We start from the raw sequence: 26,426 nt of genomic DNA, 5'->3' as shown, positions 1-26,426 counted from the left end.
CCAGGACCGGAAGCGGAGGGAGGAGCCGCCAGCTGGAGCAGCAATCCTCATGCGCTGAACCCGGCACCTGAGAGCCCGCCCTCTCCGGTGCGTCATCAGGCGTCCGGTCTCCTAGCAACGACACCTCGAGCCGCTCTTTCCATCCGTCCGCACCGTTATCTACCTACAATCCCCCTGTAGGCGGCCTGGAAAGCCCCTATACACTCCTCAAACTCCAGATCCTCCACCTCGATTTACTTTCGTCTTCTGCCCCACCCCAACAGTTAGCTCTGAACCAACCCCATTCCTTTATCCCCCAGTTCTCTGAGCTTCTCTCTCCTCATACCATCCTGGGTTCTTCCATTCCCAGGGGCTGTCCAAGCTGCTCTACTTCTCTTCGTTCCAATCGCTCCGCAAGCCAGCAACTTTTAGATCATGCCTGGAGGTGAGTAGGGAGGTGGGATGGGTAGAACAGTTGGTTAACAGTAGAGTCAGGCCCCCAAGAACAAGGAAATGTAACAACTGGACTCATCTTTTCACAGCTAAACTTGCCCAGAGTCCAGAGGAAATCAGTGGCGTGTGCATTACTGAAGCCCTCATCACTAGGCGGAACTTGGCCTTCCCTGAAGATGAGGATCTGTCAGAGAAGATGTAAGTGCACCGGAGAGGAAAGGGGTGCTGGAACGTTGAAACACAGAGAATGACCAGTCCCCTGAGCTCTACTGATTGGTCAACTTACTTTTGTCCCTCTCTTTACTTACTCTACACATTCAGTCAGTGGCAATGTCCAACTGATTCTTCCTCCTTAAAATTCATTCTCTTTTTCACCATGCCCACTCAGTTGCTTTAAATAAGGGTCTAAAGTCATCACTTCTCAACAAACTCCTAATTAGTTTGTCTGCCTCCAGTCCAGGCACCCCATACTGTTGCCAAAATGATCCTTTTAAATAACAAATCTGATCAGACACTCCCTGACAGGACCTTCCTTAACTTCCTAGCACCTCCAGAATAAAATCCAAACACTTTAGCCTGGTGCCTTTTCAACCTTATTTTTTGCCACTCTCCGTAAGTGTGATTCCTCTAAGACCCCATGTTCCCACAGCTTAGCACTTACTACTCAGAGTGGTGCTGGGGTGGGTGGGCAGCATCTGCATCACCTAGGAGCTTGTTGGAAATGAAGAATCTCAGGCCCACTTACTGAATCAAAATATGCAGTTTAATAAGACTCCCTAAGGGGTTCATGGGCACATTGCAGTTGAAGAAAGGCTGGAATCACACATACTATTCCTTCTGCTTGAAATGCCTTCTCATCCCCCCTCTCCTTCCAGTCTAACTCCTACTAATGTGTCAGCTCCCCCAGGAACCATTCCCTGAATCCCCTGGATTCAATGTATAGTCTACTCCCTTAGTCCTCTGCACGTGCTTCTGTCATCCACTTGTCATAGATGTTTGGCCAGCTTCCCTAGTAGTGATGGGCAGGGACTCTCTCATTTGTCTCTAATGGGCATTCAGTAAATGTTGCAGGATTAATGAATGGATGGGTGGAACAAGTGATTTTCCTTCCATGGACCACTCAGAAGGGATGTAAGGAAGCATCTCCTCTCTGCCCCAGCCCCTGCCTCCCCAACCCAAGCTGGCTGGAGGAAGTCTGCCCCCACATCTGCAGGAACCATAGCTGCCATCACCCAGTTTCCCAGTCCAAGGATTCTCACTCCCCTCTCACCCTTATCCCTCCCAGTGCTACTGATAGTTACTGAGGTCTCCAAGTCAACCCAGGTTCCCAATCTAGACCCCACCTCATGAGTCAAGCAGGTGTCCCTGACATCTGATCAGAGTCACTGAGCCATCCATCCCTCCTTAAAACACCCTCCCCTCCATCTTCCTGCTAAGAGACCACAGAAGTGGCACTCTGTCACAGCACCCATTTGCCCAGGTTCCACACGCTTGCTGAACTGCAGACTGTTCGCCTGGACCGGGAGGGAATTACCACTATCAGGAACTTAGAGGGCCTCCAGAATCTTCACAGCCTCTATCTGCAAGGGGTAATGTCCTGCCTCCTGCCCTTCCTTCTCCCTGGGGAGGGGACTCCAGCCCCTGTGAGTCATGTTTGTTTAATCTGAAAGACGCCAACCAGGTCATCTTGTCCATTTACTGGTGTTGAGGCAGGCAGACCTTCATTGAAACGGTTTCCAGATGAATCAGGAATTCTGTTGAATTGAAAGACCAATGCACCCAAAAGAGATCCTGACCTTGCTCTTAAATCACTGTTTTTCTATCAGACACTTTGCTTGTTCTAAAAGTCCTAGATGGTGTCTGTCCTAAATCTCTCATGTTATACAGCTCAAGTCCATTTCCTGTTTTGAAGGACAGGAAGAGAGAAGCATAAGATTCCTCTGCATCCTTCAGAAGCTCAAAGGCTTTTTGGTGGGGGTGGGAGTGGGGGCGGTTAATCTCTGGGCTCCCCCAGGTTGAATATGCCCAGATCCCTCCCAGTTTCCCCCACGGACACTGGCCAGGTCACAGTAGCACAGGTTTGCTCTCCCCTTTGCGTGTGCAGTCCACGACCAAGGCCTTTCCGTTTCCTGGCCCCCCTTGGTTTCCTTTCTCTGATGTCCAGGTTGTGGGGTGATCAGGGTACTTAAATCAAGTTTAGCCAGCCCCAAGTTTATGTCCTCAGCCATCGACTTGGAGAAAGCAAATCATCCCAAGGCACTCATGACTTGTTCAAGGAGTGGGGTGATCATTCCCAAAGGGCCAGGTCTCCAGCCTCAAGAGTAGACATGGTCTTAGGGCTTTGTCCCTTTAAAGGGACCCCACTCAACTGACCTTAGCTTGGTTTCCCCCACCTTGGTCTCTTCCTGCAGAACAAGATTCAGAGAATTGAGAACCTGGCCTGCGTCCCCTCCTTACGGTACATGGTGCCAGGGCTCCGGCAGGGTTGGGGGAGGGGAGAAGAGCTAGAATGAAGGGGAGGAAACCTGGTAATACTCCAGAAAACTGGCTCAGATGTCCCCAAGCCCAGCTGCTGGTCAGCCAAGGATCCCACAAGCCTAGCTCTGCTTCCCTGACCCCAGGAGGGCCTGTGTCCCCACTCGTCCAGCTGCTGAGCCAGGGGGGCCCGGGCACCTGGGGCTCCCATCCCTTCCTCCAGCTGTTCTGTGATTCAGTTGTCTTTCCCCCTCCCTTCCCCTACAGCTTCCTGTCTTTGGCAGGAAACCAAATTAGGCAAGTGGAAAACCTCCGTGACCTCCCCCACCTCCAGTTTCTGGACCTTTCTGAGAACCTGATAGAAACGCTGAAGCTGGGTAGGAACGCCCTTGCCCTGGCTCATGGAATAGGTCCTGGGATGCCCTCCCTCCTCTCTGCCCTCCTCCCTGTGCTTACGTCAGCAGCACATCCTCCAGGGGGCTTGGAGGGCTGTGCAAAGGGGCAGTGGCTTTGGACTGGAAGGTGGGGGTGCGAACCTCATCCCCCGCTCTTTGCTGTGTGCAGATGAATTCCCCGAGAGCCTTCTCATCCTCAACCTGACTGGAAACAGCTGCACCAACCAGGATGGCTACAGGTGAGGAGGAACTAAAGGTTCCCGTGTTGACCTGACCACAGGCCCATCTTCTAGCTCAAGAACACCACCTCTCCCGGTGTGGTTGCTGCGGCTTGTGTCTGCACATCCTCCCAGCTCCACACCCAGGGTGCCCTCCTGGGTAACCTCTGCTGTTTCCGCCCCGCAGGAAGCTGCTGACAGAAGCCCTGCCACTGCTCCTAGACCTGGACGGGCAGCCTGTGGCAGAGCGCTGGACCTCGGACGAGGAGGGTACAGCCTTGAGTGATGAGGATGAGGAGTTCCCAGAGCTCAGAGGCCCATTCTGCTCAGAACGAGGTGACCCTGCTTTCCAAAGTGTGCAGCTGCCCTGTGGGGTCCGGGAGAAGCTAAGACAGGCGGTGTCTGGGGAGGTGGTCCCAGGGCCAGAATAGTCCTTCCCAACCTGCCTTGTCTCCTCCCCTCTAGGGATGGTAGGGGAGAGTTTGCTTCTGCCAAGCCCGGGGCTCTATCCACCACCCACCATCCCACCCCTCACAGGCTTCCTCAAGGAGCTGGAGCAGGGAATGAGCAGGCACCGGGAGCTCAGGCAGCAGACAGCCCTGCTGGAGCACCAGCTGAGGGTGGAGACTCAGCCCACCCTCACAGACCTGCCCCCGCTGCCGGGGGCGCCCATGGCTGGGGACAGCAGCCCTTCCGTCACCCCCACACAAGAGAAAGAGACAACCCCGGAGCCCGCTTCCTTGCCAGAGGCCTCCTCTACCACCAAGAGACTGTGCCCTCTGGCTCCCAGGGGCCAGCAAAGCACTATGCAGGCAAGGAAGGGGGCCAGAGCGGCCACAGCCCCCAAGGCCTCTCTGGCTGGGGCCCCCAGCACAACCAAAACTGTGACCAAAAAAATCAAGAAGTGAAATGCAGCCTACTGCTATCAGCGAAGCCCCAGGCACACGGAGGAACAAGGAGTGGGCCTCCCCTCGGCCTGAGAACCCTGGCCTGTGGCAGGAGCCTGTCCCCAATAAAGCATCTCTAGGCCCTGCGTGTGTCTTCTGCATCACTTGGGGCATCTCAGGGGAAGCTGTCAGTAAAAAGCACCCAGAAACAATAGCAGGAATACAGAGCCTGATTCTAAAGAACAGGATCTTTCAGGAACTGCCCAAGGGACTGGTGCCCCACCTCAGGGCCCCCACCTGGCTTCTGAGCTGGCAGGAGGTGGGCACTGCCTGGTGGAGATGCCATCTCACAGTAGACACATCACATACCACCGGCCCCCCACCAGGGACTGCCCTTCCAAGGTTCAAGCCAAGAACCAAAAACGTGTGGTTGTAATTCTCCCCATGAGCAGCCACCTGCTGTACCAGCCATGCCCCTCCATGTTCCCACACCCACATGTTGGGGGCCCCTTCTCTTCCCAGGTTCCTCCACCACCTAAGTTAGAAGAATGTGCTGCCCAGCAAGGCTCCCAGAGGCCCTGCAGCCACTGCAGGGCTGCCCTTTGTCCTCTCTTGGCCCTCCCACCCCCACTGGAGCTGGACACTGAACAAGAAAATAAAACACATTTATTAGAGCAAAGGCCAACCTGGCCACTCAGAACAAGGCTGGGGTGGGGGATGAGGTAAGGGGATTTCTCTAGCTTCTACCCCAGGGGTCCTGTGCCCACTGCAGCCCCCTGCACCACAGGCCAAGTCAGGAGGGGTCAGGCTCAGGCATATGCCTGGGTCTCCTTCTCCACAAAGGCCTGGAAGAGGCCGCCCAGCTCCTGGGCGGGTGGAGCACACTCCCTGGTCAGCAGCTGCCGCACAGCCACCAGGCCTTCCTGCTCCAGGTCCCGCTGCTTCTGCCGAAGCTGCTGCCCCCGAGCCTGCCCGGGAAAGGGGGCGATGAATCCCCGGGACAGGCTTCCCTCTGGATTACGGAGTAGGGGCAGATGGCTGCCATCTCACATAAGCAGGAGAAAGGATATACACCCAACATTTTCCAGGGTTGACTTTGAAGGGAGAGACTCCTCTCCTTAGCTCTAGAGTCTCCTTTGCTCCCAGTTCCCCTCATATTTCCAGAGTCCCAGTTGGGGTGGGGGAAGTGCGTCATCCCCCAGGGTAGCCCCTCTTCCCCGGGGTTACCTGCTCACTCTCCATCAGTCCCAGGGCCACCTGGTGTCCACGGTAGAGGGGGTGCCGGCGATCCACCTGAGTCTGGAATCGAGGCAGGGTCCGAACAGGGTCCTGTGCTCCAAAAGTGGGAGACAGCACCTGGGGGGGCTGGGCTGCCCCCACCCCAAAGATGAAAGGTTTGAACACAGACCTAGTGGGACAAGGATGGAAGGATAAGGGCTCTGGTACCCTTCCGTCTCCCCTGCCTGGGGCGTTCCCCCCCAGCTTCCCCACCCTCTCACCGGGATGGGTCTGGTGTGGCAGTGAGGAAGTGCACGCAGGGCTGGGTGGTGTCCCGGGGCAGCACAGACACCATGCTGGCCGTGGTGCGGAAGCCCCCAGAGTCCATACAGATGCCGCTCTCCTTGTCCCTGAGGATGCCCATCATCACCTCTGCTGTGATACCCCCTGCCAAGGAGGACACAGTGAGGGCCCCGAGGGCAGAAGGGGGCCCTCCGGCCTCAGAGTAAGCCCCCGAGGCTGTGGGAGGGAAGAGAGCTGGGCCCCACGCTGTCTACTCACTGACCTTGTTGTTGCTGCAGCAGCTCCTGCCCGGCCCGGAAGCGGGCCTTGGCAGCCTCCATGCGCACAGGCTGCTGGCTCAGGGAGAAGACCTGGGCAAAGTCAAAGGTGCCCTGCCCGTCCCACCAGCCCTGGACCTGGGCGTGGGGCCGGAGCTCAGGGTGTTCTGCCGAGATGTCCGAGCCGATGCTCAGCTGGTTGGAGATGTTGTGGACCCCCTCTACAGAGGAGATGAGGGGTCGCTCATATATTGTTGAGCCCCTGTCCTGTGCCAGGCACTCAGCTAGGTGCTGAGAACACAGTGGTGAAGAGAACAAGACAACCCTCGTGGAGGGGCAGTTAGACCGATCACGCGAATAAACGAGAGCCGGCAACTGCAGGGAGCATCATCATGAAGGGACCCCGGCTTGTGTATAAGGGAGAAGCCTGGCCACCAGGAAGTCCAGGAAGGCTCCCCAGAGGAAGATGCAGGCTGAAGCACAAAAGGACTCAAGCAAGTGAAGGGGGAGGTGAGGTACTCGAGAGGGCTCATCTCCCGTGTCCCTGGACGTCCCCACCATCCGAGACATTTGCACCTGGATCGGGCCTTCCTTGCCCCCACCACCATTCCCACCCCAAAAGGAGAACGCTTCTGGGAGGCAGGCCCCAGCGCCAGGCCCCTCACCCTGGATCCTCCGTGCAGCCCACAGCCTCCCCGCCGTCTCCAGCACCCAGGCCTCAGTCCGGTCGGCCAGCAGGAAAGTGTTGTGGTAGCAGAATGGCGTGGGGTCCTCCCGGCAGCTGCCCCCCTGCCCGTAGCGCTCCAGCAAGCCTGTGATCACGTGCAAGGCCTCCCGGGCAGAGCTGCCCCGTTCCAAAGCCAGCCTGGCACAAAGAGTCCAGGGGACAGAAGGGAGATGGGGTATCAGTGCTGATGGCAGAGCTTCAGTGGACAGAAGAATCCCAGAGAGGTTTGGTGATGAGCCCAAGTCACAGAGAAAATCGCCACCATCTATAGGCTTGTGGTTTTCAAGCTGTGCTCTGAGGGGTTCATGAAATGGACTGAAGCACATTCCTGGAGGAAGACATGCCCTGTGCCCTCCAATCTCTATCAGAGCAGCTGCTCCAGCTGCCGGCTCTCGTTTATTTGTGTGATCAGTTTATCTGTTATTAACTGGTTTTACAAACCAAAATTCTTCATGAGATTTCACTCAAAAAAAATTTCCTTCTATTGAAAAAAAAGTTAAACCATTGCCCTATTTCTGGGCCAGGAGACACCCAGAGCTGGCTACATTTGGGAGCTCCTCACCAGACTGTGGAGATGGGGCCAGGAGAGGGGAGGGGAGGGGGCAGCCTACCTGGGGAGGACGACAAAGTGGGCAGAAAAAGGGGAGGTGCTTGGGGGCAGGGAGGGTGGCCTGGGTCAGTATTCAGCCCCAGATTTCTGGTGTATCAAGGGGGGATGAAGGAGGGCAGGTCCGCACCTGAGTAAGTCCATTCCCAGCAGGGCTTCCCCTTCCCCGACTGGCTCCTTGGTCCACACTGCCTCATTGCCAATGCAGACACCATGCTCGTTGGCACCCATCTCAGCCCCCCACAGCCAAGAAGGGCGGCTCAGGATCACAGCATGGGTCTTGGACACCTGTTCCACCTCAATGTAGGTGCACTGGAGATGAGGGAGGAGAAAAGGGAGGTCCACTTAGAAAGGGGGAAGGTACCTCTAAAGTGGTGGCGCTGAACCCATCACCCAACACAACCCTTTGAGGAAGGTCTTATTATCCCTATTATACAGATGAGAAAACTGAGGTCAACAGCGGCTAAATAACAGGTTAGGTCCCAGTCAGTAGACTCAAAGCTCATGTTCTTTTCACCACATCTGGTAGCTTCTCAGGTCGGGGGAACAGAGGAGGAAGGTTTTAGAAGAATACCTATTACTGCCACACCTCCCAGCACTCTGGAAGGCCTAACCCACCTGGAGGCGGCTCCCAGGGGCGTGCGTGCCTGCCGGTACAAACACCACCTCCTGCACCTCATCCCGGGGCCGGTCAGAGTTCTTGGCAAAGATCACGGCTGGGAGAGCCGAGGCCGGGGGCACCGAGACAAAGCAGTCGCAGGAACATGGGGTGTCAGGGCTCCACGATGCCATCTGGGGAGAGATGGGGATGCGTGTGTCCCTCTCAAGCCACCTCTCCACCATCCTGACCGGGGAGCGGTCCTAGGGAGCACCCCTCCCAACACGTGCAGACACTACAGGAAGACACTGCGACGGGTTTGCCACGCACAGCACCGCACGCGTGTTCGTTGCTCGGCGTGAGCGAAGGAAACGCCCACTCTCTCCACGGGCTCCAGGTTTGGGAATCGGCAGACGGGCGCAGACCGCACGCTCCGAGGGCCCTGCTCTACTCGGGAACGTGACACTTCAGGGCAGTCGCAGGAGCGGCTCCCTCGCTACCCAACCTCTCTCCAAGAGTCCCAAGCCCCTCTTCTGTCGGCCCGTTTCTCGCTCCCCCAACACTTTATGCTCCTCACCCTCTCTCCGTGCAAATCCCCAGCTTAGTCCGGAGTCCTACAGCCTCCGCTTCAGGTAAGGTCTGTCCCACGGGCGGAGGCTCCTGGAAGTGACCTGGAAGACTTTGGCCTCGGGGGCGGAGTCGAAATCGAGCGCCTGCAGTTCTTCCGTTTTCCAGCAGAGTGCGCGCCAGCACCACTTCTTGGAGCGAAGCGGCCTTCGGAGTCCTGCTTGCTGCCTGCCCTACCCGGGTGCAGCTTTTAGGCCCGATAAAGGCTGCGACGAATCCGCTAGTTTCTCCAGTGGGGTCACTGTCGGGACAGGGAGCCGGAGGTGGAAAGGAGCCCACGTGAAAAGGGAAGAAAGGAAAACTTGGCTGATTGGTTAGAGAATGTGGACAGCTAGGGCATCTGGAGATTAAGGAAGAACCTCAGCTACTTGTCACCTAATTTGAATTCCAAAGGCACAATTCCTGGCTGGTGCACCCTCCTCCGCATCCTCGTCATACCCTGTTCCCCCGGCTCCTCCCCATCTCCCCCCTCCCCCTCCCCAACCCCTCAGAAATAAGATCAAAAAGAAAGAAAGATCGACAGGAATGGTCACAGGCCAGGAGGCCTGGGAATAATTGAAGTGAATTCCTTAAAAAAATTTTAAGGCATATATACCTGGTGGCTCAAATGGTAAAGAATCTGCCAATAATGCGGGAGACCCGGGTTCAGTCCCTGGGTGGGGAAGATCCCCTGCAGAAGGGAATATTCTTGCCTGGAGAATTCTGCTCCCTGTCCTGACAGTGACCAATGTTCTTGCCTGGAGAATTCCGTGGACAGAGAAGCCTGGGGGGCTGCAGTCCACGGGGCCACAACGAGTCAGACACAGCTGAGCAACTAACTCATATACACAAAATCCATTCTGAGTCCCCAAAGGCCAATTCTGCCCCACAGTGCTCAAACTCATTGGAAGTTAGCTTTGAAAGAAAATTTGGAAATTTCTAGTCCAAAGATTTGTAACTGAAACAGCAAAGGAGAAATCTTGGCCAAGGGGGCATATATCCATATGGAGGTGGACTCTGATCTCAAATATTCTGCTTGACAGGTCATTTTCCTGTATAAATCATCTCCATAACCAGCATTTAAGTGAATGGATCTCACTCCCATTTGCTTTATGGAGCCCTCTGGAATGTGGAGAGAGGACACACTGCAGGTTATATACTTTGCCCACGTCTACCCTGCCAACCAATCAGGGCTGCTGCTCAGAGATCTGGCCACAGCATCCCAGCCTGTTGTCATTCCTGGGATGGGAATGAAGGTGGTGGGCAGCTGTGGGAGTGACGGCTGGGGAAAACCTACAAGATAAGGCTGCTGGGACATCTGAAATCTGAGACATTTTCTTTTTAAAAAGATTATTTATTTATATTTTGTTGTTCTGGATCTTCGTTTCTGTGCGTGGGCTTTCTCTAGTTGCCGCGAGAGGGGCTGCTCTCTAGTTGGGGTGCCTGGTCTTCTCATTGTGGTGGTTCCTCTTATGCGTGGTGCGGCTCTAGAGTTCAGGTGGGCTCAGTAGTTGTGGCGCACCCGCTTAGTTGCCCGGAGGCATGTGGAGTCTTCCCGGACCAGGGATCGAACTGTGTCCCCTGAATTGGCAGGTGGATTCTTAACCACTGCAAAGTCCTGAGACATCTTCTGATTGCCTCCAGATAAACACAGTTGGTTCCCAAGAGGGTGCTATTTCCAGGGAAATGGGTGTCACTTTCAGAAAAGGGACTGCCACTTGAACAGAAGGTTGACCTAGAAGCTGGGCTGGAGGGAAAAGAGCATTACCTGGAACTGTGCAGACCAGCATCTCATCCTGCTCCTTTTTCCTGCTATAACATAGCGCCGCAGGCCTCTTCAGGCAGGTCACTTCACCTGCAAGGGCCTCAGCGTCTCCAGTAACGAATGAAGGCGTTGGACTAGATCAGTGGTTCTGAATCATGGATGGGGTGAGGAGGGATTATATTTCAACCACACAACTCCCATTGCATAGGACAATACTTTAATACTCTGCTTCTCAGAGTGTCCGAGGATTGCCAGCATCAGCATTATCTGGGAGCTTGTTAAAAATGCAGAATCTCTGGCCCCACCTCAAACCTACTGAATGGGAATCTGCATGTTAACAGGACCCCAGGTGTAAAGTTTGCGAAGCGCTGCTCTACTGCACCCCCAAGGGACATAATTTGGTGGGATGTTGGGGCGTGAATCGGGGTATCTGGAAAAACTCCATGAATGGTTCTAATATGCCCTCTTCCAGGTAGGAACAACTGGACTACTTGGTTCCTGAGATTCTTTTCAAACCCACACTGCTCAGATGCTGAGCAGTCAGACTCGCTAGGATTAATGGGAAGTGAATTGCTTCTGGTGTGATGTACGGGGCGGGGGGCCGGGGGGTGGGGCGGTGCGGGGGGCGGTTCTTGAGGTTGCCAGTGGACGTCATTCCAGAAGCAAACATCAAGGCTATGTGGTGATCAACACTGAATAGCCGCCTCGCTGGGCTGGAAAGCCAGTTCACGTCGTGCACTTCCCCAGGTGCCCGCTGGGGGGCAGGAACAGGCAGGAGGAGAGGCCTGGGGCCGTACAGCACAGCCTCCAGCTGCAGTTCCCAGGCTGCCGGTTCCCCTGTCACTTTCCCGTTCCTGACTCCACTCACCCACCCTAGAGGGCTTCAACTCCCACTTCCCAGGAGAGAAGAGAGTGGCTCAGAGACGTTGCCCAGAGGGGTAAGACCCATGTTCTTATTTCCCAAACTTGCTCTCAGCCCCTCTAGGACTGTCCTGCCTGGGACAACAGAAGTGAGGGGTCAGAGGTGGCCCCGGGCCCCATTGCGGGGGGAGAGGGCAGCCAGGCAGCATTGCTGCCAGGGCCAGCGACTAATCATCAGAGCCCCACCAAAGGCCCCCGCTAAGAATGCAGGTCAGCGGGAGGAGCTGCAAGCGGAGGAGGGGTGGCCCCAGCCCTGCCCAGACAGGCCCAGCCGGCCCCACAGCTGCCCTCCTGTCCCCTGGGGGCAGCGAAGGGGGACAGGAGGGGAGGATTCGCCAGTTTCCTGGGGTCTGAGTCCCCAGAACCGGGAAGACAAAAAGAAGAGTTGCAGGGAGTGGAGTGGGCCTGAGGTCACAGGAATGGGCCTCCACCCAGGCGTCTAAGTCCAGCAGCATATGAAAATAAACATTTGACCCCCTCACCAGTCTGCTCTCCACTGTAATCCCTAAATCATGCTGATGCCATTTAAGAAATTCTGGAACATCGGACTCTCCCAAACAAGTGATGGAATTGGCCAACCTGGGTACCAGACTTGGCTCTGAGAAAGTCGGTTAGGGTTAGAGTGAGGAGAATAGGAGTCCCACTAGGGTAGATAATTTTGGTCATCATGTAGGATGGGAAGATGGAAGACTATAGTAACCTACTCTGCACCCTTGGAGCTAAAAACTGATCCCTATCAACCTTCCTACGTTTGGGACTCTGGAGTCATGAGGCTTTTACTCTGACATGTGTCAGGCACCGACTGTGCACCAGGCACGGAGCAGCCTGGAAAAGTATGCATTTGCACATATCTGGGGGTGCCCCATGGACCCAGTGAAGTACTTCTGTGCACACCGCGATTGTGTAACTGTGGCGGGTCTCTAGCTGGGAGCTGCAGTACGAACCTTTCCTTCATACTTTCCAGCGGGGCGGGAGCCCATCAGATAGCTGGGCTGCCTTTCATCACCTTGTCCCTGATAGGGATCATCCTGGGTGAAGAAATCGCTGTCAGTCACCCCCACCTCACTCACAACCAAAAGGCCTGATTGACAGGCACACCCCCACAGGGGCGGGGAGAGGGGGCCAAGAGGCTGGCCATCTCTGGGAAGGCAGGGAACCAGCATTCTTGGTGGGGGCTTGCATGTGGAAGAGGAAGGAAATATCTAGAATCTTTCCATCTCCACAGGTGACGACCAGGGAAGGACAGTCGGCCCAGCTATCAACCCCGAGGGAACCCCACCCTCCTCCTGCACCAACAACCTCCGGGCAGGGCAGGATCCGACCCTTCAATCAGCTCAGCTCTGCCCCCAAACAAAGGAAGGGGAGGCTGCCCAGGGCCGCAGGATCAAAGAGAAGTGTCCACCCACCCTGCAGCCAGCCTGGTCCTCACTGCTGAGGGACCCTGAGTCAAAAAGGAAGCCAGAGCTAGAGGACAAATGAAGCAGTGATGTGGTTGATGACTTTATTATGGCATAAAAAACACAGGCCGCTTCCTCCTCCTCCTCCCCCCACCCCCCTAAAGTGGGTTCACAGCAGTTAAAGAAAAAAAAATCCTACATTTCTCCTCTAGGGGGCTGCCTAGAAGAGGGCAGACAGCCAAGCAACCTCGGTCTATAAAAGAGGGGAGCAGAAGAAAATCTATCCAAAGCCCTCACCTGCACACCTTAGAGCTCGGGGCCTCCATGGGGGAAACATCCACACCCCCCTCCCCAACACCCACTAGGGAGTTCCCCTGAGAATGGTCACTGGGAAAGACTATCCTGGTGGCACAGGGAGAGGGTGGCTGCTTTCGATGGGTGGAGGAAAACGACATCTCACGCCCACGGAACCCTCTCTCCCTCCCTCTTGCCCACCGGGCCAGGCAACCTGCAGGCACTACCCATTCTCTTCTGCCCCCAACTCTCTCCACAAGGAAAGGGACCTCTGGTCAGATAAGCAGGAGGTAGGGACAGAGGGAGCATAAAGAAAGGACGTGACTTCTTAACCTACCCCATGGGTCCTTCAGGGAGAGTCACCCTACCCCTCATAAGAAGGGCTCTCTTCTACACAAACATATCCCCTCCCCCACCCCCACCCCCCAGATTCCAGCCCCACTTCCCAAAAAGCACCCAGTCCTTGGACTGGGCTCCAGCATCCCCAAGGAAAAGATGCTATGGGCCTTAGGCCAGAGGACCTTGGCTGGGTTGAACAAGACGGGGTCTCCCTGGCTGGAGACCCCAGGCTCAGTAGAGAAACACACATACACACAGAAATATACACATACATAAGTACACACAACATGCACACACATGTCCTAATATTAAATAAAATACCCTTTGCTTATAACTTAAAAAATCAATACACAACTAACCCTTGCATAGGGCTCTGGGTGGAGAAAGAAGGGCAGGGAAAAAGGAGGTCAGGGGAAACCTTAAGACCGCTATCTGGAGCCTGGGAAAGCCCACTAGCTCCAGGGTCCTATGGCCCACCAGACCCTTCCCCCATCAGCTTCCTTCCAAGTGCCTGGCTCAGCCTCTGCTGGCTTCCCCCGGCCCCACGTTCCCCACTCCAGGATCACCATCAGGATGTATTTTTAGCATCTAAAGAAGGGAACAGGGATGTTTCCTGGACATCACCTCAGAAGGCAGACCCTTTGCAACGAGAGAACCTCTTCATTTGGAAGGGGAGCCTCCTAACACACTCTACAGGAGGAGCAAGGCTGGTAGGCAGCGGGAAAGGGGAGGGTCGAGCTAAAGAAAGAGTGGCGCTTAGCTTCTCCACTAAGAAGCAGAGAAGAGAAGATGGCCAGGCAGGGACAGACTTCTCCACTCCGAGCCAAACAGTTGGAGGTGGACATTCCCACCTAACTCCACGCAGCCGAGATAACCCTCTTCCTTCTATCCCTAAAGGGAAGGCAAATGCCAAGGGACCTAGGGTGAGGAACTACATCAATTCTGGAGCAGGGTCTCCTGGCTGCCTTGAAGGCCTACCTGGGGTAACAGATGAGAGTGGGCTACTGAACTTTATTTTTATAAAGATCAAAAGTTAAGGACTGAATCAGAGTTAGAGAGGGAAAGGCTTAGTTCCACTCCCTGACCAAATTCCTTTCTCCAATTTTTTAAGAGATTTCCTTGCTCAACCCCCACATCTAGCTCTCTCCTCCACCCCACCGGTCTTGCTGGAAGCTGTCGCAGGATTCTGGCCCTCTTCCCCTCTTCCTTCATGGCTCCATCAGACTGGGTCTGGAAGGCTTAATAAGGAGGCACATCAAAGGCGTTACTTCTGTGGCGACAACCCTCCCAGCCAGATAGAATCTCCTCCCTTAGGGGGACCCCCAGCCTCTGATACCCCATCTCAGCTCTTCCTCCGGAAACCCTGGGGTAAAAGCAATCTAAAGGGGATGAAAGGGACCCGGGGCGCAGGGCGGCTCTGGAGGCCCTTTTATGTCCCGGTTCCCAGGCGCTAAGGACGTGTCCAGACAGCTACCCCCAGCGCCCGGGGCGGCCCCACTCCCCTCTGCTCCCGGGACACGTCTCCTCCAACCTGTGCCCTCCGCCCTCCAGCCGCCACAGGGATATCCCTCCCCAACCCCCAGCCCAGGGGCGTGAGTGAAATAGAGAGGGGAGAGCTGACCGGCATGCGCAGCTCCTCCCTGCCCAGTCAAAACAGTCAAACGCGTCTGTCCCGTCCAGCTCCAGAGACTACGAAACCCCTAGCGCCCCGGTTCCCTGACCCCCACACCACTTTTCCTCCCTCTCAATAAATAACCACTTTCTCCTCTTACTCAAGCTGCCCCCCCACCAGGGCATCGGGCCCGAGGGCTCTCTTCTGATGGCCCCAGGGAAGACCAGCGGGGAGGCAGGACGGAGGAGCTCAGTTGGAGGGAGCCGCGCTGCCCTCAGCCTCGCGCTTGCCTTTGCTCCCGGGGGGCTCCACCCCGCCAGCCTTGCCCTCGCCCGCCGCTGCCCCGGCTGCCTCCTCTTTGGTGCCCTCGTGGGTTTTCATGTGTTTGGCCAGGTGGTCGCTGCGCATGAAGACCCGGCTGCAGACGGCGCAGGGGAACTTCTTGGTGCCGGTGTGGGTCTGGAGATGGCGCTGCAGCTCATCAGAACGCGTGAAGCGCTTGCCGCAGAAGAGCCAGTTGCACACGAAGGGACGGTCGCCGCTATGCCAGCGCAGATGCGCCTTCAGGTGTGACGTCTTGGCGTAAGCTTTCCCACAGCCTGGGATGTGGCAATTGTGCAAATGCTTCTTCTTGCCCCCATCGGGCCCGCATGGAGCCCCCAGTCGCTCCGCCTCTAAGCAGTTGGGACAGCGGCAAACGGTCTGGCCTGAGCTGCGGGGCACCGACCGCCGGGAGCCTTTGGGCCGGGCCGCCCCGTCCAGACTGGTATCCAGGCCCTGGGACTCTGGGGCTGCCGCTTCCAGCGCCTTCGCCCCGTCGGGAGGCCCAAGGAGGTGCTGCCCTCCGGCGGCTGGAAGGAGGTGGTGCGGATGTGGGTGGGGCGGTGGGGCGCAGAGCTGGTGGTCTCCAACATAGCCCCCCAAGCCAGCCTGTAGCGCCCCGGGGTGGCCCGGTGAGGTCAGCGCGCTCTGAGCGTGGGGGAGGTCCATCCAGCTGGTACCCGGATGAAGGTCCCACCACGAGCCATCCTCGGTGCCTGGATGTGTCGGCCGGAACCAGGATTCGTAATGGTGTGACATGTCCGGCTGCAGGAGCTTGGAAAAGGGTCCCGGGACCAAGGGGCTGTCGTTTTCCAGGTCCTCGCAGGTTACCCGAGAGGAGGCCCCTGGCAGCTCATAGCCCTGTGAGAAGTCCACCTCGGGGCCCAGCGGGAGGCTCTGCAGCTCTCCAGGCTGCAGCGGGGAGGGGTAGTCCCCGGCCTCCGGGCTCGTGTGGCCCTGGTATGTTTGGAGAGGCTGCAGGTCGAGGCGCGGCGGGGAGGCGGCAGGCGCGTCCGTGTGCTGGCTGCCCAGAGAGCCGCAGACGGCGGTTAGCATTGCCGGGATCCGGGGTGGGATGGGGGACAGGGATAGTCAAGGGCACCTCAGGTGGGACCTAAAGGAGGCAAAGAAGAGACAAAGTGAGGTAAGTAACTGGCTCATTTTCCTTCTCAGCCCAGATCCCCTCCTGGGCCAAGTGCTTCTTTCCCACCCCCAGGTGAAAAGTGGGGAAAGAACCTCTGGTTGTAGACTAAAGACCAGTTAAGAGTGCTAGGAACGGTTGAGGGTGCGAGGCCCTCCACCGCGGGCAGACGCTGATAGAAGTTCACCTTCTCCTAGGTGATCCTTCCTAGAGGACCCAGCTCATCCAGGGAGTTGGGCTGGTCCCAGGTGAGCAGGTCAGATTTACCTAGATTACAGTTCTAGAATCATCCTAGCTGCCCAGCTGGGTGTGAGGGGCAGTGGCATTGCTCCCATTTCCCTCCCCCAAAATTCCCCCCGCAGATCTGCAGATCTGCTGCCAGCCACAATGGAGAATCTAGGCTCATCTCCAGTTTAAGTCCCCACCTTAACTCAGGACTCAGCTGGGTAGAGGGAGGTGTTCTAACCCAAAACTTAAGGTGACCTGACTTCCCAAAGCCCCAAGCAGGTTCCAAGGTTTTAGAAAAAGAGCCCTCTTTCCATCCCTGAGGCATGTTCAGTGAAGAAGAGCATTTCTCTGCCCTACACTACTCCCCCCAGCTCCCTGCCTGGCTGGATTGCCTCAGCCCCATCAAACCCATTCCCATACCTGGCCCCCATTCCCTTTGTCTCAACCGGGGACTTCACCTTCCCGGGGTACAGCTACAGTGCCAGTTTCCAGAGAACGTCTCTCCACCAGAGAAAGCTAAGCCTCCTGTCTGGCCTGACCTACACCAGCGCCCAGTCAGTTTTCTGGCTGCTACCTCTGCCCTCGTCCAATCTAGGGGAGACCCAGATATGAAGCTTGGAGGGGTCTGCTTCCCCGGAGAAGGGGTCAGGCAGAGACGAGCTTACCAGCAAGCTCAGGAAGATAAAATTGCCACCCCTGTAAGGGATTCAGGGACAGAGTAGGGGAAGCAACAGGAAAAGCCAGAATAGCACAGAAATTAAGAGGAAGAATTACCCAGAGATATTATACAGGGAGTGCATTCTAGACTTGGATAGTTTTTAGGAGCTCTCCACATGATTCTAACATGCAACCAAGTGTTGAGAACCACTGCTCCTGGCCAATCCTCTTATTTTATTTTTCAGTCCTCATTTTAAAGAAGAGGAAACAGCCATAATTGGAAAAGTCACTTGAAAAAAGACATTCAATCTATTCATTCAATCAACTAGTATGTATCTCTGTGAACCAGGTCTCTCCATTCCTGGTCTATTTCTCCTTCCTTAAACCATTGGGAAACCAAAGACCACTCCCCTCCAGAAAGAGTGGGCCCCTTTCTGGAACACATACTTGTCACTTGAAGGTCCCCCTCATCTCACCACCTCTCAGTAAGATCTGGGAGCCCTGCCCTGATGCCTGGAGTGTGTGAGTTCGGGTGCCTGGACCTTCGCTGATGGTGGCGGGAGGAGACAGTGGTTTAGGGCAGGGATTTTCCCCTCCCAAATCAGTATTTGGATGACCTTACTATCTTCTGTTTCTGGGGGACCAGGGAGGTCGCTTAGGTTGTCTGGGAGAGGGAGGGAGAAGGGAACTAGGGCGCCTAATCAAGCTCCTGCTGCCTCACCACAAGAAAGGAACTGGGTGAAACTGCAGGAACAGAGCCTCAGGCCCAGGCGGGGCAGCCCAGAAGGGGCTGGGTGGGAGCAGTGAGGTCTGGGACCCTAATAGCTTTTGGCGCCTAGGAACTGCCCCAGGGTTGGAGTGGGGGTTGGGGCACAAGCTAACGATCCAGGCTCCAGAGTGGCCTCTCCAGCCACAGGGCCAGGGAGCCCAATCCTAGGATGCACTAGCCTGCTATCGAGATCTCGGTAAGGGAGACAGCCGGGCGCGTACCCGGGCTTGCGGCTCCCCAGGCGGGAAGGAGGGTAGAGACACCCTTCTTCCCTCTTCCGCCGGCTGCCTCTCCCATCACCGGAGCTCAGGTGGTTAGGACTTCCGTACATTCGGTCCACAAGTTTCCAGTCCTCCAGCTGTCCCAGTCGCTCCAGTTTCCCCAGTCTCCAGCCTCTCCCTTCCGCCCCGTTTTCACTCCGCCGGGACTCTAAACTCCTCAGATTCTTTAGGACCACCTCCCCTGAGGCCAGAGGAAGCTGCAGCGCGTTCCGGGCACGTCTTTCCGAGGAGATCCCTGGTGCGCGCGCCCCTTGCCGCCCCGACCCGGGAGGGCTCCTACCTCGAGTGTGCGCTCGGGCTCCGGCCACGGCAGGCTGTCGCGCTCCCGAAGGGCGCTCTTGACCCCGCGCGCCAACAGGCTCTCCAGCGGCGAGCGGCAGGAGCCGAGGGCTAGCGAGAGCAGCGAGCAGACCCGGCGGCGGGCGGCGGAGGAGGGGCGGAAAGAGGCGGCGGGAGGGCGGAGGGCGGGCGGGAGCCGGCGAGCGAGCGAGCGAGGCCAGCTCCGCCCGTGACTCACCGCGCTCTCTGCCTTCATCCTCTGCCCTGCGCTCCTTTTTCCCCGAACTCACGGCCCCGCCCACCTCACCTGCGGCCGCCTTTAACCCTTGCGGGCTCGGCCGGAGCGGGCCTGGCCCGGGGTAGAGGGCGGGCGGGCGGGGGTAGGGGGGCTGATCTCTAACTAGGTCGCACTCCGCCCCCTCCCTTGCTCCTCCTTGGCCCCTCCACTGCTGGGGCGAGGGGCCTGGGCGGAGTGTCTTCCAGGTTCTGGGGCCCGCCCCATCGAGCGGAGTACTGCCCTCGAGCTGGCTCAGTTCGGCGGGCACGCAGGACTCAGACCCTGCGGGAATGGAGGAGGAGGTGGGTCCTAAGGGTGATACCGAGTCACCCTAGGGCGCCGTTTGCCTCGACGGCCCTCCACCCACCCGCCCACCCCGGCTGGGCAGAGCTGCCCCAGAACGGAGAGGAAAGAAAGAAACGGGATTGAGCGCCGAGTATGTGTCCGGTCTACCCCAGGCCTGGGCCGTGAGAAGTTGGTCTTGGCCGCTGCCCTCCTTCACCATTCCCCCAGCCGCTTCTCTCCACGACCACCACCTTTCCAGGTTCTTTGCGCTCTCTCTTGCTTCCCGACTCTCTGGCCACTTACCGTTTTTTGAGTGACCTCCTCCTTTCCTCTTCCCACCCGTCTGGTCGGTCTCTACCTGCCCCCTCAGCTCTCACTCTCCATCTACCCTTGGGCAGCAACCCCAGCGCCTCCCAGGTCCGCGTCTCAAATACAGTCGCGTTCCCCTCGGACCCGAAGTTTCTCAGCCTGCGCCCAGCCCCTGTCTCCCTCTGGGGCACCCGACTGTGAAAGCTGGGTTAGGCGCCGGGATAGCCTGGGAAAAGGACACTTCTGCAAAGATTTGCGCGACCCCTCGCCTCACTCCTTCCCAATTCTCATCTGAATGTCTAAACCCAAGGTTCATAACTTTGGGGAAAGGTCTTGGATTTCTCTGAGAAAACCAAATGCACAGCGCAGCCCTCTGCAAAGTTTCAGGGCGTTTGCGACGCCCACCTACAAACTTCTGTCCAGATCGGAGTTGATTGAGATAACCAGTGCGGATGAGTCGGGGAGTTCCCGTCTCCTCCCCTCCAGCCTGGCCTGGTCGCCGGGTTAGGAGGCTCCCTTCCCAGTGGGTGCCTCCCCGTACTTGCCGCTTCGACCTCCTGAAGTGACTCTTCTGTTGTAGGGGAAATTCTGATCAACTTCCTAATTTTTTTCGTTGCCCCGGCTGGCTTTCCCTATGCGCTCTGCCATCTGCTTTTTAAATTTCGTTTCTGTCTTTACATCTATTTCATACAGCCTGAGTGGAATTTAGGCTGATTCATTTTCACAGATAGAGCCCCGGTTCCACCGCAGTTGGTTTACCTGTCCTGAATAGTAAGTGCAACTATTAAACTGCCAAACTGAGTCCACAAGGCACTTGAAAATCGATCTTTTTGTGTATGGTTCTCCACCACCAAACATACACATTCTCATATCCAGAATCAGTGTTTGATTCATCTGTGCAAATCCCTCGTTTGTAAGACCCAGTTTCCTCATCTGGACAACCTGGGTACAAATCGGGAGGGTTTCCTGGGGCTTGGAGAAATTGATGTTCCTAAAGCATTTAACCCGTGGGGCCCCTGGTAAGCTTGTAGTAAAGGGAAGGTATCGTTTATAGTGTTATAATTATTAAATAAGTTGGTTCCCAGCAAATGTTTCTTGGATTAAGGTATATTCACAAAGATCTTTGGACTGAACGTTGACAGATCTAAATTCTATCTTGAGCCCTGCATTTGCTACGCTGATCTGGTGAATCAGGTTGCTCTGAGACTCAGTTTCCTCATGAGTGAAATGCGGTTAGAGCAGCCGCCCTGTGGGGTAAAGGACGGGCGGGCACTTAGGAAGCCGAGCGGCGCCGCCCAGGTGTCAGGGATTGCACTTTCTGATTGGGATTTCATTCCTGACTCTTGGGCCCCTGAGATGTCAAGTCTCAAGAACGGCTCTGGGTCTTTGTGGCCACAGCTAAATGAACACCCTTTTCTGTCCACATGGTTTTATTTCCATGCATTCAGCCTGCAAATCTTGACTTGGATTTGCACTTGAGTTCATAACCACATCTGGAACGGAGTTACAGGCTCACATCGAAGAGCCTGCTACTCGAATTTCTGGGTTAAGTCTGATTCGACCCCTAGGAATTCTCTCCCCCCTCCTCGTCCTCCCAGCAGCCCACTGACCTCTGGTTTAACGCCTGAGCACAGATCTAACTCTTGGTGGGAAACCCGAGCCCCTCTCTCATTTATGTATAGGCACCAGCTTGTCTTGTCTTCCTGTTTCCATCTTTCCCTGGAAAGAACACGGAAAGGTATACTGTCCCTGGATGGTAGACATCCCACCGCGCTTTCACCCTGCCCCCCTTTAACCCCGCCCGGTCCTGACCCATAGCCACCTGGGTTTCCCAGAAGCAAAGACCCTCCATCTGCCTTGGAGCTCATTGTCATTGTGAAATTCAACAACAGAGCAGTTGTCTCAGAAAAGTCAGCCTTCCTCACTTCCTGCCCTCCCTGGGTTTCTGCCTCTGACTCAGGACAATTTCTTTCTTCCAGATCCCCCTCTGCTTTTGTTCCTTTGGTTCCAGCCCTTTCAATTTCCCACTTGCTGTGAGTTTCCTTACTTAATGATGCTCATAGTCTAATGTGACTGCCAAGATCGCCCCTGCCCACTGCATTGATATCTCACTTCATAGTTGAAGCACGCTGCCCACCGAGATCTGTCCAGGGCTTGGGCCATTTCTCGTCCCCCTGAGGGGGTAAACAGATTTTGCCAAAAGTGTCTGTCTCCCATTCTTGCCACTCCTCTCCTTCTCATGCCTCATTTATAGTCAGCAATCCACTTTGTAGCTGGAGCAGCCTTGTTGGTCTCCATGTTCAGCATAACCAGCATTTATTTATTGGGCACCTACTGTGTTCCGGGTGCTTCACACAAACATCTCTAATTCTCATGAGCATGCAACAAAGTAGTTGTTATTATCCCCCCCATTGTACAGATGAGGAAGCTGAAGTTAAATGACCTGCCCAAGATTACAGAGCTGTTAAGAGACAGAGAAGGAAACCAACTCCAGATCTGTCAGGCTCTAAAGCACACGTTCTGCCCCCTGTTCAATCTAGCCTCAGCAGTAGTGATGGCCCTGGAAGTCTGGCTCCCTAGATCCTGAAGGTGGAGAGGATGAAATTCTTAAAATATTCCCTAGCACAGAGCCATTAAGATCCTGATGTTCAGATAGGACAAACCGGTCCCATCTTGGATTGGTTTGCTGTGGTCCCTTCCAAACCTCGTGTCCCTCTGTAGAGATTGAACTATGAGAATATCAAAGCTATTCTGCCCATAAAAATTGTCCAGTGCGAACCCTCATTTTGAAATTAAATCCCAGAATGGGGAGGCAAGTAGCTCAAAGTCACACAACAAGTTAGACGCAGAGCAGGGGCCAGAACCCCAGTCTCCTGATTCTTGGTGTCCTAGCTGCTTGCTCTTCTCTACTCCAGGTTGCACTCAGCAAGCTGGTGATCACAGACACTAATAGCTTCCTCATATCCCCTCCTGCCCACCCCCTCACCTCTCCCAAGCTCCTGGGAAACTGGACAGAGTCCAGAGCTGGAGTCAGATGTTATTCTTTCATCATCCTTTATTCACTGAACTAACACTTACTGAGAGCCTACCCAGGGCCAAGCACTTAGCATTCAGCGTTAGTTGCTCGGTCTTGCGACCCCATACACTGTAGCCCACCAGGTTACTCCATCCATCCCTGGGATTTTCCAGGCAAGAATACTGGAGTGGGTTGCTATTTCCTTCTCCTTCCCTCTTTGGGGGTCTTCCCAAAGCACTACTTGTGCACTAATTCTGTTATAAACCCAAATGTCCCTAGCGTCACACTCACTCTCACTCTGAAAGATGAACCCAACTGAGGCTAGTACATCTCTATGTGTGTGTGTGTGCCTAAAAATGTGTGTGTACTCACCACACCTGTGTGTACCTTTAGGGCTGGAATGTGGGGTGCTGGTCCTCTCTCCTCCATCATAAAGGATGGTCCTCACAGGACATGAACGGTTGTTTCCCCCTTATGACTTTTGCAGCTATGCTATCATGTATGGACTTCCATGTGGTTGAGTGTGTGCCCTGTATGTCTGTTATATTAGCCCTTCTATTTTCTCAGAGTGAAATCCTCCGTCAGATCTCAGCCCAGTACAGAGACCTCCAAGAATCCTCTTTTGTTCTCCATGCAGACCCCTCCAAGATCTCCCTCTTATGTTCCCCTCCCCAGTTCAGAGAGAATCTAACTTTTTAACCCCTTCTCAATGAGCCCAACTTTGGAGTGGAGACCTGGTGCCCTAAACTGGACAGCGAACAGCCCCTCTTACCAGTCCATGGAGCCCAGAGTTGGCAGCAGCAGTGAGGGGCAAGTGGGGGTGATGGAAGAGTCAGGCTTTATAAAGGATGCAACAGTCAGAGCCAGAGGGGGAGGTGAGAGACTCGGGCAGGGACGCTGCCAAGTCCTCATGGCCTCGGAAGCTTTTAGGATAATCCAGGAAACAGTGGCCCCCGGCTGTCCTGGGGGAGTGGTGGGGCTGAGATCTGAGTCTCTGACGTCTGCCAAGAAAGAAGGATTTCAGCTGGAAGAGGCAGCTGGAGTGGGTATGGGGGGATGCTGGACATCCTTCCCTCCCCAGAGGTCGAACAGGTGATGGGAGAGGGACAACGTGGTTCTCCCAGAATGGAGGAAATGAGAGCATCGCCAGTTGAAAGAGCTGGCATGGCAGGAGCTCTCCAACTCCATCCCCCTCCTTTTGTTTCCTCCATGGACAGGGGAAAGAAAGAAGGCACTTAAGACCTCACACACACACACACACACACACACACACACACACACACACACACACACACCCCTTCACGTGGTCCCTCCCTGAAGAGCTCCCCAGCAGTGTTCCTGGCTGTTCTGCAGCTGAGGTGGGTCTCTCATTCTCTACTGGAGCCTTGTTCCTTCTCCCTTTTTTTTGTCCCCCTTTCAGTTACTTCTCAACTCAGAACTGCCAGGAGGGTCCAATGTAATTCACATTTTTGGATCTAGGATCTCTCATTGTCAAATAGGAAGGGAAGACATTCTCCCTGAGTTAGGATAGGGTGGGGCAGCTTGGGATGGACAAGAGTTCACCTAGGACCAGAGGCAGAGCCCAGCCAAGAACTTCCTATAAGGAGGTCGGCCATCGTGGAATGCCAGGAAGAGTGAAGAGGCTGGGAACACAGCCTACGAAGGGAGAAGGGGCCTAGAGGTGGGTTTAGGTGGACCCACATGGTCCCCAACCACACAAACTGAATGGTAGAGTGGTTGTGTGTTTAGGCATGCTGACTAACAGGAGCATGTCCTGGAGGAGAGAGGGACAGAAGATCAGGAAGGGGAAAGCAGATGAAACAGGCTAAGACCAGTTTCCCAAAGCTCTCTTAAGCTAGGAATTCTGACCCACATAGAATAGCCTGGAGACTTTTCATGTGACCACATCCCATTCTTGACCATTGCCCAGTGCCCTCGGCACTGGGGACAGGAGCTGCTGTGCACCCTCTACGCACGCACAGATCCCAATAGCCCAGGGCTTGCCTGCCACCTCCCCCACCAAGTCTCCCACAGGGTGAGTCAGGGCGTCTGCACCCTGAACTTTTGTCCTGCTCCTCCCCCTACATCCCCAGAAATCTCTAGACTGGGGATTCCCAGTCCCTTCATTAGCTTTTCAGTAATTATCCTGTAAAGGCCCCGACAGGTCCTTCTTCTACCCATTTCAGAGATGAGAACATTGAGGCCCTTAAGAGTGCAAAAAAGCTCATCAGAAAGCCACCCATCAGGCAGGAGAGAGTAGAGTGGTAAGGGGCTTAGGAGTCACGGCTGCACCCTCGCCTTTAATTCCAGGCAAAATTAAGAGGACAGGACTCATGTACAACTCCCTGGGGGAGCCCAGGCGTCAGGATGGAGGCAGGCTCCAGGGAGGGGCTTCCCTGGCCCTCCCCACCTTCCAGCCCAGAAAATCAGAGTGAGGGGGGAAACAAGCCGAGGAGACCACACAGGTGGAGTAAATAATGTTAATACGGGAGCATTATCACTAGGGCATTTCCTCATGGATAAATGTCTCAAATACCAAAGGATGCCTCCAAATTACAGTTAATTACAGAGTTGATTTGCATAAATTATAAGGTGAGCATACAAATTCTTTCAATCGGTTCCATATGCTTAGGTAGCAGGTCCAGTCCAAAATGGGAGAATCTTGGGGTGGGGGATTTGGGAGGAGGAAAAGGATGAAGCCCTTGGCTTGGACCTACTGGCCCACACCCCTCCCCAGCTCTCCGATCAGTAGAGAGTGCCTGGAGACCCTGACTGGTTTGCGGGGAGGGGTTTTACCCAGATCCTGGTTCATCTGGACCCTAGCTGACAGGAGACCCCCTTCCTCCTCTCTATTCGCACCTTGGAACAAAGTGCTTTCCCACCAATGACGAGGTAGGAAAGTGGGGGTGGGTGGTGCGATGGGGCCCCAACCTGCATGTGGGGGGTGGGACTCTGGAACCCAGGCTTCCAGCGCTCAGAGGAAAGAGGGGGTGCTGGATGAAGCCGAAGACCCAGCAGGGTTCATCGCAGATTCAAGCCCCTCTCTTGCTCTCAGCTCCCCCTCCAGCCACCACCCCCCGCCCCCCGCCCAGTTCCAGCTCACTCCCAGAGCCAACCCTCCGATCCCAAGTTTGATGTTGCCGCTGCCTGCACCTTCCAGGTGGCTCCTCAGAGGCTCAGACTCGCAGACTTTTGTCTCCAGTGCCTGGGCCCATTTCCTCTGCCCTCGCCTCCCAGTCCCCACCTCCTCCCTCACCCACCTCTAGCTGCTAAGACTCTACTTCCTTCTCCAGCTCTCTAATTTGTCCCTCCTCCCTCCTGGCCCCCATCCTCACCCAGAGGCCTGTCTCCCACTCTTCTCTCCACCTCTGTCCTCATTCCCCAGCCTCCTTCCCCCAGACATCCCAGGTCCCCTACACTCAGCTCTCAACTTTGCTTTTCCCTGCCATCAAGAGCTTTCTGCTGCCCAAGCTGCTTACCCTCCTGCCCTCAGATTATCCTACCTCATGCCATCCTCCAAATCCTTACAGCGGTTATCTCTCTCATTTTTTCCCCATAAACCTGCTCCAAAGACAAGAGCTACTGGGTTAGCTTGGGTGGGGGGTGGGGGAGGGGTTGAGGAGGAGGCTGGACTAAGGTCCCCAGACGTGTGTGGGTGAAAGTTTACCTTTGTCTTCAAAGCCGAAAGTAAGTGAGGGAGACAGAGATAGAGACAGAGAGGAGAAAGGAATGAAGAAACAGTTTTTAGTACTTAGCAAGCACTGCTTAAAGGCTTCCCAGGTGGCACAGTGGTAAAGAATCCACCTGCTAAT

At 55.5% G+C, this 26,426-nt stretch overlaps 3 protein-coding genes across 8 annotated transcripts; 1 reads left to right on the top strand and 2 right to left on the bottom strand.

The window, feature by feature from the left end:
- The first annotated feature begins 21 nt into the window (after positions 1 to 21).
- Positions 22 to 4,553, top strand: LRRC46 (leucine rich repeat containing 46). 6 transcript variants are annotated; one of them, XM_070388806.1, is made up of 9 exons: positions 22 to 87; positions 350 to 424; positions 522 to 630; positions 1,898 to 2,021; positions 2,844 to 2,890; positions 3,175 to 3,284; positions 3,472 to 3,541; positions 3,708 to 3,856; positions 3,986 to 4,553. In XM_070388806.1, exons 2-9 carry the CDS (start codon positions 415 to 417, stop codon positions 4,426 to 4,428), a joined length of 1,062 nt encoding a protein of 353 aa, XP_070244907.1. In that variant the 5' UTR covers positions 22 to 87; positions 350 to 414; the 3' UTR covers positions 4,429 to 4,553. The 6 variants fall into 6 exon arrangements, with proteins under 6 accessions (XP_070244907.1, XP_070244906.1, XP_005898031.2 ...); XM_070388805.1 differs by having other exon boundaries at positions 39 to 176; XM_005897969.2 differs by lacking the exon at positions 22 to 87 and having other exon boundaries at positions 97 to 424; positions 1,913 to 2,021; positions 4,058 to 4,553.
- A 512-nt stretch (positions 4,554 to 5,065) lies between these two features.
- SCRN2 (secernin 2) lies at positions 5,066 to 8,846 on the bottom strand. Its single transcript, XM_005897968.3, has 8 exons — positions 8,695 to 8,846; positions 8,138 to 8,311; positions 7,650 to 7,831; positions 6,851 to 7,050; positions 6,191 to 6,406; positions 5,907 to 6,072; positions 5,635 to 5,815; positions 5,066 to 5,375 (listed from the first exon to the last, which is right to left on the bottom strand). Exons 2-8 carry the CDS (start codon positions 8,309 to 8,311, stop codon positions 5,217 to 5,219), a joined length of 1,278 nt encoding a protein of 425 aa, XP_005898030.1. The 5' UTR covers positions 8,695 to 8,846; the 3' UTR covers positions 5,066 to 5,216.
- Positions 8,847 to 13,611: 4,765 nt separating this feature from the next.
- SP6 (Sp6 transcription factor) lies at positions 13,612 to 18,855 on the bottom strand. The gene is made up of 2 exons (XM_070388803.1): positions 18,729 to 18,855; positions 13,612 to 16,486 (listed from the first exon to the last, which is right to left on the bottom strand). Exon 2 carries the CDS (start codon positions 16,426 to 16,428, stop codon positions 15,301 to 15,303), a length of 1,128 nt encoding a protein of 375 aa, XP_070244904.1. The 5' UTR covers positions 16,429 to 16,486; positions 18,729 to 18,855; the 3' UTR covers positions 13,612 to 15,300.
- Positions 18,856 to 26,426: the final 7,571 nt, after the last annotated feature.

This window comes from Bos mutus, chromosome 19 (genome assembly GCF_027580195.1).
Source record: "Bos mutus isolate GX-2022 chromosome 19, NWIPB_WYAK_1.1, whole genome shotgun sequence".
In the NCBI taxonomy this organism is placed as follows: domain Eukaryota; kingdom Metazoa; phylum Chordata; class Mammalia; order Artiodactyla; family Bovidae; genus Bos; species Bos mutus.
This window is presented reverse-complemented; position numbering and strand designations above follow the sequence as displayed.

Coding starts and splice junctions, on each gene's coding strand:
- SCRN2 (XM_005897968.3), bottom strand. CDS start 8,311: ATGGCATCGTGGAGCCCTGACACCCCATGTTCCTGCGACTGCTTTGTC. Junction 7,832..8,137: donor CCCCTGGGAGCCGCCTCCAG/GTGGGTTAGGCC, acceptor CCTCATCTCCAG/TGCACCTACATTGAGGTGGA. Junction 7,051..7,649: donor CTGGGAATGGACTTACTCAG/GTGCGGACCTGC, acceptor TCTTTGTGCCAG/GCTGGCTTTGGAACGGGGCA.
- SP6 (XM_070388803.1), bottom strand. CDS start 16,428: ATGCTAACCGCCGTCTGCGGCTCTCTGGGCAGCCAGCACACGGACGCG.
- LRRC46 (XM_070388806.1), top strand. Junction 3,285..3,471: donor GATAGAAACGCTGAAGCTGG/GTAGGAACGCCC, acceptor TGCTGTGTGCAG/ATGAATTCCCCGAGAGCCTT. Junction 3,857..3,985: donor CCCATTCTGCTCAGAACGAG/GTGACCCTGCTT, acceptor CCTCCCCTCTAG/GGATGGTAGGGGAGAGTTTG.